This window comes from Cariama cristata, unplaced genomic scaffold (genome assembly GCF_000690535.1).
Source record: "Cariama cristata isolate BGI_N322 unplaced genomic scaffold, ASM69053v1 scaffold996, whole genome shotgun sequence".
In the NCBI taxonomy this organism is placed as follows: Eukaryota; Metazoa; Chordata; class Aves; order Cariamiformes; family Cariamidae; genus Cariama; species Cariama cristata.
The window spans coordinates 57,790-68,528 of record NW_009621355.1 but is presented as its reverse complement, the minus strand read 5'-3'; the positions used below and the strand labels follow the sequence as shown (position 1 = coordinate 68,528).

Here is a 10,739-nt window from a genome sequence, read left to right as displayed (position 1 = left end):
GGAAAGAAGTTTGGTTCCAGTTCCCCTTTATCTTATTTCAGTTTCACAGGGGTCAGAACCCCTGATTTCAGAAGCTGGAGTAAGAGAAAACAGTAAGACATCAAGTAGGTGGCAGAGAGCACTTGCTGGGTAAAGAACCACTTTAGAAGTGGCAGATTTTTGCCTTGGCTATTAACAGCTGTAATACTTTTATAAAAGGATCTCAGAGCACTCTGTGTATTACTCGAGTAGGACAAACAACCCTTAAAGCTCAGCATTTCCTTTCATTGTACCTATTTTGCTGTTTAGAAAATAAAGGTAGATAAAATAATGTCAACATTTTAATACTTCTGTGCCTGTAGTGAAAGACCTCAAGCAACACCTACTAAAAGAAGTGACCTGATTTTCAGAGTGCTTGCTTTGGTGCCTAAAAGGAATGGCTGTAACAGCTCATGCAGACAATGCAATTTACTGTCACGGTAAAGTGTTTCATATCATGGGAAAAAAAGTAAAACATAAAGCCCTACAAAACTACAAATTGCAAAAATAAAATCGATCACATTATTTCATGCATTCTGTTTCTATACGTACGGTACTAAACATTCTGTAGTGTGTTTCCTTCTGTTGATCTGCAAAAATGCTGGGAAAAGTGTCTATGTGAACCTCCAGCTCTTTTATTTTTCTCAGTCAGGAGGCCTGAACAAATTTTCCCACAGGCTCTTACTTTGTTTGAATGGCCAACATTACATCTTGCAAGGTCGCATACTACACTGCACACAAATGCATACGCACAGTATCTGCTGCCTTAGAGGATTAATGGCATTAAGACTGCCATACCTGAGATAAAACTGTTTCATGCTTTTAAGAAAATCATATTATCCAATTACCTTGGCAATACCATTTTTTCAGTATCAGAACATCAAGCAGGAACATCACTTGCACGATTGTTTTTACTCTCATGAAAAAGGGGGAAGAGCTAAACTCAGATCAACAATGAACATCATTGTTTTTATTCAAATAGAACTATTATTATTCACACTATTGAAGTAATAGAGATCCTGGAAACATTTCATTCTGCAAATGATCTTTAAGATCATGTACGATTTTTTTCTTTACAAACCTAAAAGTCAAGCGTGCAGTTTACTTATACAAAAAGTGCAGTGAGACAGAAGACCACTATGACTTTAAAATACATAGAAAATATTCAGCAAAGGCCTCTGAGCCAGGTAACTTACTGAAACTTAAGACTTCAGCATACACCTAGAAATAAAATGTTCATTACAAGTATGAAGGCTAAGCCTGACTGTAGTTTCTTTCCTCTGATTAACTGGCAGATATAAGATTCTTTTGTAAACAGAACCGACTATACAGATAACATTCTGCCACCGGCCAACATATTACCTGGATTCCGCTTCATTTAGTGTATAGATTACCTGTCCTGATCTTTAACAAGATTTATGTTGCTCTGGAACTGTTCACACTTTGTCATTAGCCAGCCTGGACTGACTGGTCAATTCCTTTAATGCATTTTTTGATATAAAGGAACTGGATTTTTCTAATAGGTAGTCTAGCTCCCCAAATAAAGAAACTGGTATACTGGCCCCCCGGTTTTCAAACATGCATTTCAAAACCTCACACACAGTGGTATGTGAAATAAACCCAGAATGTAAGGACAAAGGTAAAGAAAACATTTTTTATTCAATTTCTAAACAATAAAATTAGAGTATCTAATTTCCTTTTTTGCCCCAAATTGTTATTAACTTACCTTACTGGATGAAATAGCAAACAGACTGTCTGTATAGCAAATTAAGTTCATTATTGATCTCTAGTTTGATTTGGTTTATTGCAGCTGAAATCATTAAAGCTTCTCCCTGTGCTTTGCCAAGGCAATGTGGATGACTATAGAAGTAAACACAAGGACTGGAAGGAGTGGCTAACCATCGCTCACAGCAGTAGACTTGTAACTTTAGCTTTCTATTAGTATGCAAATACTTAATGAAATGAAATCACACAACTGAAGAACAATGCTTAATGACTGCTCAGTGCAGATTTTCAAACCCATGCAATTTGGTTTTCTTAGCCATTATTATGCCTCTTCTGCATGCTGTTAAGGAAGTTTCAATTGCCATCTTCCACTTACTAAGCCTATTCCTAGCACTCATGAATATTGAATTAATCAGACCAATAAAGATGAGTAGCATTTCATTCTATCAATGTGCATGCATTAAGAATCATTGAAGTACACACACAAAAAAAGGGAAGTATTAGAAAGCTTAAAGAACAATATATGTTTCATAAGCCTCAAGAGTTTTCAAAAAGGCAGATAGGAAGGTTGCTTCTACTTAGGACAAACTTAATGTGCTCACTATCTGCAGCAACACTTGCCTTAGCTTGTACTATTTGAGCAATCAGCTTCTACTGTAAATTCATCTAATTTAGCTGACTTATCTCCATATTTTTTTACATGAAGAGCATTAATAGCCAAGACAAAGACCCTGTCCAAGATAGAACATTACTTCCTCAATCCTAAGTGCCCACACCTGGCATCAAACCTGAACAAGCTGTGTGAAGAACTGCAATCTTCCTTCACATAGCAGTCATTTGGAAAGTCTTCTAAAACAGCAGAATCCTCATAGACTAAGTCAATAGACAAAATTCTTCAAGCACCGCTCCAGTTCATAATTTTCATTCATCAAAAGCCCCCTTGACCACTAGCTTGTCCATCTGATTCACATCCTGTTTTATGAAGAGGAATGTGTGTCTCCTACACAAAACAACCACATCTTGATTTCAGATAAATTTTCTCCTCCTGCTTTATGCATAAAAATCCAGCCAACCATGAAGAGGGCCGCATGGATGCAACGATTCCAGCCAAGGGTCCTGCAAGTTTGCCACCCCCAAACACATTCTGCAGAAAGGGAGCCAAACAGCAACTACCACATCTATTAGTTGAAGGAAACATAATTGAAGGTCATATAGCAGGACTCTGGGCCAGGACCTCCAACTAAAACTGCTCCAGTGGAAGCTCATGGATGACATTCTCTCTGTGGCAGAGGGCAGACATTCATTCTCATCTCTATACCCTTGAAGCTTTCAGTGCAGCTGGCTATGATGAGATATGGCTCCTTGCCCAAGTAAGTACGACAGGATGGCTGTTAACATGAATGCCAATCCTTGAAAGGACACTTTCAATGACTAGCAATGGAGAAATGTTCTTTCACTCCTAGATACCTTCTTTTGGGGTGAATCAGTTCTCTCCCTAACCACTTCAGTGCCTGCATACGGTGACTAGTTGGCATCAAATGTCAGCACTGTTAAATGAGATGTCATTTTACCTTTCTTTCACTACACGTGAGCTGAAGCCCACTATCAAGCAGCCAGCAGGCAACTGGCTTGTGGATGGAGAACATGCAGCTGAATGTGTATCCTTGGAAGAAAACAGATGTGGTGGGGAGATCATTTTGAGAAACTGCCCTTATGTTGTTTCTGTGGGCTGACTGTAACTGGATAATCTCTGGTGCTTTGCTAATGCTCTCACCGGCAGCAGCTGTACGTAATGCAGTTAAGCCACCACCTCCAGCTGGCTATTAGCTTCTGTCATGTCTTTGTGGACAGACTTCACTGAAACTTCCACAACTCTTTCTTTTGGATTACAGCAATGAAATATACCTGTGTAAGAAGCTTTCATTCAGCTCTATGGAAACTTTCCTGGTTTCAGAACATCACAGCATGTCTTCTCCGTGACTGCAAACCATCACCGCTGCTCTACAGTAGCGTCCCACTGGATATCAAATCAAGGTCATGGTCCTGACTCTCATCTGCTGGGAACTGAATTGCTAGAGACCAGGAAAACTCAAAGATTTCCTAACAAACTGATTAGCAGGCTGGGGTTATGTCAGTAAAGCAAAATTAGACACAAACTTATTTGCATAAAAGACTCTCAGAGACAATTCAAAGACTGTCTCTGGAAGCCCTGACCCATTAGAACTATCACAGTGCCTTATCCAACCGCATGGCACATTGCTTAGCCGTTGGTGAGAGAAATACGTATCCATCAGAAGTCCAAACCAGACAGTTCATTGCACGGGCTCAGGGTAAAGGACAACCATACACAACAGATTCGTGTTCTTGTTGCCAACGCACCGGTGACAGCAGCTCAGCCCTGCAAGAAGCACAGCGCAAGAGCGCTCGTAAGACCGAGCAGAAACCGTGGCCGTCTGCCCTCAGCTCAAACCACTCTTCTGGCACGGCGGTGATTCCCCACTCAAGACCTGTACTACAAATTCCATTCTTGAAACAAAAAACCAATAACTGGATGTAGGGGAAATATTCCCTATTACTTTGCACCGACTGAGGAAAACATATCACCGCTCAGTGGTTTTTTCCCCCACTTCGCATGTTTCCACAACAAAAGTTAAGGATTTCAAACTCAGCTGCAGATTGGAATTGTCCTCTTTGCTGGACTTGATTTGTCTCAAAGATTTTTGTTTTATTGCTTTTTACAGTGAAATCACTGAAAATAGTAAGATTAGAACACTCCAGATATTTAAGGCTACAGAAAGGGGCCAGATCCAGGACTGAGTCAAATCTTATCCATGAAAGAACTGAAATAGATACCAAATGCCAGCTTTTATGTGCAGCCAGAGTTTTCATAAAGATTTCTGACTTAACAGTATACGTAACGTAGTGTCACCCAAGTATGTTGCTAAATCCTATATATGGTACACTGGCCACACAAAACGGGGATCCAGCTGCCAGAATTACGTGCATTAATGGATGCGCTACTAGAACGTAGGGATGTTAACAGAATGAACCAACAGTAATTCAAGTTAATCTAGAAAAAATAAGATCAGTGCCAGTACAGTCAATACTAAGAAGTTACAGAATGGTGATAAAACTAAAGGACAGAAAATTATTACCCGAGGAACAAGAGCAGATAAAATTGCAGCTAAACGTGACGTACTGACATTGCTGTAGAACAGCTCTCTTAGCACTGAGGTGGCCCCCACTGCTGCATTACTCTGACACCAAAGGTCAGTCCAGGTTTCAATTAAATGAATGAGAACACAGCAGCTGTTAAGGTAAAATATGTGGCAAGATCATTCTCACCAACTCAGCTGACAATTTCTTTTTTTTTTTTTTTAAGGTAAATTAAAGGACTGCAAAGATGAACAGGACAGCTATACTGAAATACTCTTCTATATATTTGTCTTAATATAGCAAAGACATCTTGGGTAGGTTTGCAGGTAGGCTAAATAACCAAGATGTAGGTTTAATAGAATTATTTTTTACTAATATATATTTTGTAAATAAGCTATTCTATGCTTTGTTTATATTTTTCAAGTGCCCACAAACTCCTTAACTTTATTCATTACTCATATTGCTCATCTCACAATTTTAAAACTGAAATTTTCACAGCTGAATTTCACAGCTTTCTGTGAATGATATCTTTTCAGTTTTATTGTTCTTAGATACTAGTTTATTTTAAAATTAATGAACAATTAAGAATTTCCAAACATTTTCATGCTTATTCCATTACCTGGAAGCTGGCCTAGAATACATTATAACATTTGACATTTTATTTCACAATTGTTCAAACTGTTTCACTAGCTTTCCCGAGAAGTATATTTCATATGAGCTCAGTAAAAATTTTGAAACTTATACCTCATATACTTTGTAGTTCTGACTGGAAAATTGAAGAGAAAATAATATACGCTTTGTTCATTTTCAATTATAATGGACTAAGAGAAAAAAAGGCAGGTCTTCAGATACATGAAAAATGGAAGATCAATATTAATGGATATTACAATACAACTTTTATATAGAGATATACAAGGACATACTGAAAGATTAATTTGAATATGGTAGTTGCGACAGAAACGCAAACACCACAAATGAGGAAAAAGTAGAGATTAACTGAAAATCCAGAGAGATTTGCATAGATAAGCCCAGTATAACACATCTAACATAAACTGCTGTGTCATAAACACTTTATAATTTAACATACTGCGTTAAGAAATCATATGACAGATACTGGTCCTTATTAGCATGCTGACCTAGGGCGATGCCCTCCGTTTGGCCATCCATGGACACAGGTAACAGGAGGCTGGGACTGCGCGATATCTCCTAAGAAACTGTGGAAATGCCTTGTCCTGAGACTGGAAAACAACTCACTTTATGAGTTTCTTAACACTACACATTATATAATAATGCACATTATAGACAACCTTCACAAAGGAAACTGAGCACAGTACGAACCAGAGCCCCTCGCCACCAGAAAATGCTTATTACACCCAGAAACTTGGCTTATCTTTTTTTATAGTATATCTCACAGTTTCCCACCAAAGCATAAGCGATGCAAATGCGGAACTCGGATGACGGCACCGTCATCCCCACCTACTGCACTTCAGTTTTCGGAAGTAAAATTTCCATCCTCAGCCCCAAGTATCTGACACAACTGACTTCAGCCTCATCAAATGGGATCAAAAGAAAACATATGACTGAGTCATATAAGAAGAAAAGAGGAATAATATGAAAAATGTCATCCTTTGTATTTTTCTCCATCTCTCAATGAATGGACCAAGGACAATGGGAATAATAATTACAGGGAATACTGAATGACAAAACTATAATCAGAGACCAACTCTGCAGTGTATTGGATACTCTATTAGCTTCAACAATCACGAATTCGTAGAAAACAAGAGTGTAAAAAATATCTACCCATGTAGTTAGACCCTATTGTTCCCAGAAAAAGACTGCTGTTTACATTTTGTCTTTGATAGTTTTGCTTAGTTTTAATTTTTCCAGAAAAGAAGCTACCAGAGAAGTAGAGGCTGTCTACTGCTTTATTATTCTCTCAAGGGAGGGAAACCATTTAGACAAAGAATTTTGAGAAAACACGAACAGTTCCTTCTCACCTTCCTTCAAATTAGTCCAAATGTAAACCTGGATCAAATAAAAGCACTTTCCTGAAGTAAGAAGTAGCTCAGAAAAAGGACCTTATCTTTCCACTATCCAGCTCCTCATTCCTGAATGGAGAAATAGAAGAGGAAAAAAAGATTCCATTCCCAAAATGCAGGTGAGAGGAAAAGGTTTGCTTGAGAGCCTTTAGACTAGTCTAGGAGCTAATACCTCTTTCTGAAGATGCACAGTGTTGAGCCAAGCCTCCCTGGACCTCCAAGGATGGACACTGCGCCTGAGCACCCGGGCTGGAAGCAGAGCCTGACGGGGTAAAGAAAGACTGTGCAATGCAGGAGGACTCTGCACTTGATCCAAATTCCAAATTATGAGAAATAAGCCCATCTGTAACACAAACTACTGCCAACTCCTTCCACAGAACGGTTATGTGTAAAATATCACACCAAGTGAGATAATTGTTTGTTATTTCCATGTCTTTACACTGAGAATTCATCCAGATACTTTTGTGATAAAAGCCCTTACAAGCAAATGTGAAGTCAATGTCATCTGTGATCTTTGATATACTCAGATCTATTAGGATAAAGAAAATTATCCTGAGTACCCTGAGATGAAAAAAAGTCACTCCTTCATTGAATTCAGATACCCTCACAAGAAGAGTTTGCATGAACAAAATAGTTGCCCCTTTCAAGGATCAGAAGTTTTATGTCCTGGACCATAAACAACAGCTTACATTACACGTGAGTTGATAAAAGCATCTATTTAACATTTAATGAATTAAATAAAGCAACAAAGAAGCATCATAATAATGAAATTAAATTATCAGAGTTGTCTGGTATTGTTATGAATTTGCAGCTTTCATCTCATTTAGTGCATTTCTAACTGTTTTAACATAGACACTAGCCTTTTAGTACAATGATGAGAAGGTCACCAGGAAAATAACAGATATATAGAATACTTCTGCAGCCCACTAACAGAGTAATACTCTGCTGCTCTTAATATATATTTATATTGCAGGACAGCCAAAAGGCCTCAATTAGGCTCTGTGCCCCATTGTGCTGGGCACTGTGGAAACACAAAAGGGAACAAAGTCCAAGCCCCAAAGGGCTTGTAGTGTAAAAAGATAAGTGATATAGTGAAGAGAAAGGCAATGGGATTCAAAATAGACTGACTTTTTAATACCTATATCCATTTGTCATCCTTTCAAGCTGCCAAGAGAGAAGAATAAGCCTGACCTGCTTCCTCAAATCTACCCTACCCTGCTTGAGTATTATTTCCAAAGTTAATCGAAGCCTGGATAAGATTTTCCTTTTTTTAAAACAAACAAACAAACAAACGAACAATTTAAAACCAGTTATATTTCCCTAGGTTTTATAAACAAGCATACAATTAGAAAAAAATGAAGCAAAATGAAATGAAAACCAAAATAAAACTACCAGTGAGGATGGGAAACAGTGAGAATTTAGTTATTCTAAGTGAGAATTTAGTTATTCTAATTCCTGCCCTTGACAATTGTTGGACAATATTTTCATACAGACACAGATAATGTCCTCTAATTCCACTTCAAGAGTCTATTCTTGTCAGTTAAACATTATCTAAAAGTCCCTATGGAGGTGTTCATTTAAAGCTGATGCTGGCACAGTTTTTCACTGTTTTCTAGCCATCTGGTCACATACTGAATTGTCAGCTATTTTATCTAAACCTGAGAGGAAGACTAAAGGAGTAAACAAAAACATCAACAAAAGAAATCTCAGGGTCCAAAGTAACCACAACAATCACGCTTAAAGTTACGATTTCTTCTCACTCATAAAATTCAGACAAAAGAGACTTAATACAAAAGAAACCCTCAAAAGGTTGCAACCTGAGGCTGTTGTGAACCCCCTCTCCCTCCCCATCCATACCCACAGCTCTAAACACACCCTGAGCATTCGTATTGCCCCTCTCCCCCCACCCCACTCGCCTAACAATTAATACGATATACACAGATCCAGTTCTTTACATTAAAATCTTAGAACCCCAAGCCTGGCATTCAAAATTATTCTGCATGCCATTCAATAAAACCTTTTAAGATCAATTTTTAAATGTGGATGCCTCAGTCCTACGCTTTCTCTGCGTCCTGACTTAAACAACAGAATGTGGAAGCTGACTGTCTCATTACGGTACCCATATGAGAAAACTCGCTACAGTTTCTATACAAATAGACAAGAGTCCCACTACATTAAAATGAAACCAAATCATCTTAGCAAACCTCTTTTTTCCTCATGGTCTTCTCTCTTCTCTGCGCAACGTTGTTCCATCTTACACACACACTTAGGTGTGCCATAAGTGCTCAGTTTAAAGTGCATAAAAGCTATCCACAGCTCTCCTAAGAATGAAACAGTTTTAATATTTTCTGATCCATGTTCCTGCCACAAACATTCACTGGCAGTATGATAGCTCCAAGAGCAGACATCTGATTCTTGACATTTAAAGATACAATACTGGTGAAAAATAGTGACGCTGTATTAACTGCAAACAGCTTGTGAGGGAGTAGGTGATGTACTCCTAAAATGTAAAATCAGAACAAGCAATAATTGCAGCCTTTTGGTTTTTTATTTTTGACTCAAAGCCATGAGAAAGAGGAATAGCCAGGCAAACAAATCTGGACACGTTACAGTAACTGTGTTATGAGAATTTATATTCTACGACAGAAAGGAAAGTAGGTTGTTTTCCTGCTGGAGAGAGTGTTAAGGTACCCCAAAGTTTCTCAAAGGGGTCTCAAAAGCTTTCATAATAAAATAAGCAGCAACTGAAGGCAAATCTTGAAATTACAGAAATCAAAGAATTTGTATCCTGGTAACATTCGGTTAATTGACGTTGTAATGCTAAGTGCAAGCACTACAACATCAAATTCCCTATACCCCTACTGTGACTGCCTTAAAAATTCAAAAAGTACACAGAAAGGTCTTATTTTTCCCACACAAAAAAATTAAGCATGTTCCAACATGAACTGTTTCTTTGAAATACTGAATGCTGGCAAAAAAAAAAAAGGGGGGGGGGGGAAGAAAAAGGAAAAGATCTATTTTTAATTTCAGCATCATTGCCCCTTGTTTGGTGATCAGTGACCTCTCAGGAAAGTTGAAATATCAGAGCAAACCTCCATCCCCCACAAACACCTGAGACAAGGCAGCGCACAGTTAAGAGCAATCAGTTCTCCACACTGTACCTGGAGGTACTGACACGACCGTTCCTGTTGACACGTCTCTGCCTTCACCACTGTCTGGTCCATGTTAACTGACGCTTTCTGGTAAACTTCACGGGCTCTGCTCACGGTTAATGTAGAGGACCAAGAGCTTTTCTTCATTAACTGGGAGTCCAAATTCACAGGCAGGTTTGCACAGGTAGAGCATTTGACATCATTATTGCTTCTGGATGACTTCACAGTATGTTCGCTAATAGTGTTATAGGCTTCCATAAAGTACTGGGAAGAAGAACGATCAGGGCATCTTCCCATGGTCATGACCCCACTGGGACCATGATAAATGCAAACATCATTGTCCAAGTTGTCATCTGAACTCCACCATCCTGATGCATTGGATCTGGGCTTACCTTCCGATCGCCTTTCTTTACTCTTGCTGCGCTTCCCATACCTCATCGTCTGCGACTCCTCCGGGCTCGCTTTGCCCCCATTGACGCTCCCCTTGGATGGTCCCTCCAGTGAATGGGACTTGGTAAAGAGCTTTTGGACAGAATGAACCAGATGCCGGATCCTCCCTGGGCTGTCACTGCGGTGCTCCATGGCAGTCCGCTTGTACTGCAGAGTATGGTAGCCATCCCGATTCAGAGGCAGCTGTCGCTCAAACTGG

General features: G+C 39.0%; 1 protein-coding gene across 1 annotated transcript in view; it reads right to left on the bottom strand.

The window, feature by feature from the left end:
* DLGAP1 (discs, large (Drosophila) homolog-associated protein 1) overlaps window positions 1–10,739 on the bottom strand; it is a gene marked incomplete at its 3' end in the record, with an annotated part of 137,882 nt that overhangs the window by 126,811 nt on the left and 332 nt on the right. Inside the window, exon 1 of the mRNA XM_009701921.1 lies at window positions 10,100–10,739. This exon is cut by the window's right edge and continues 332 nt beyond it. Within this exon, the coding sequence (XP_009700223.1) occupies window positions 10,100–10,739 (640 nt within the window). The remainder of the gene's footprint in view (window positions 1–10,099) is intronic.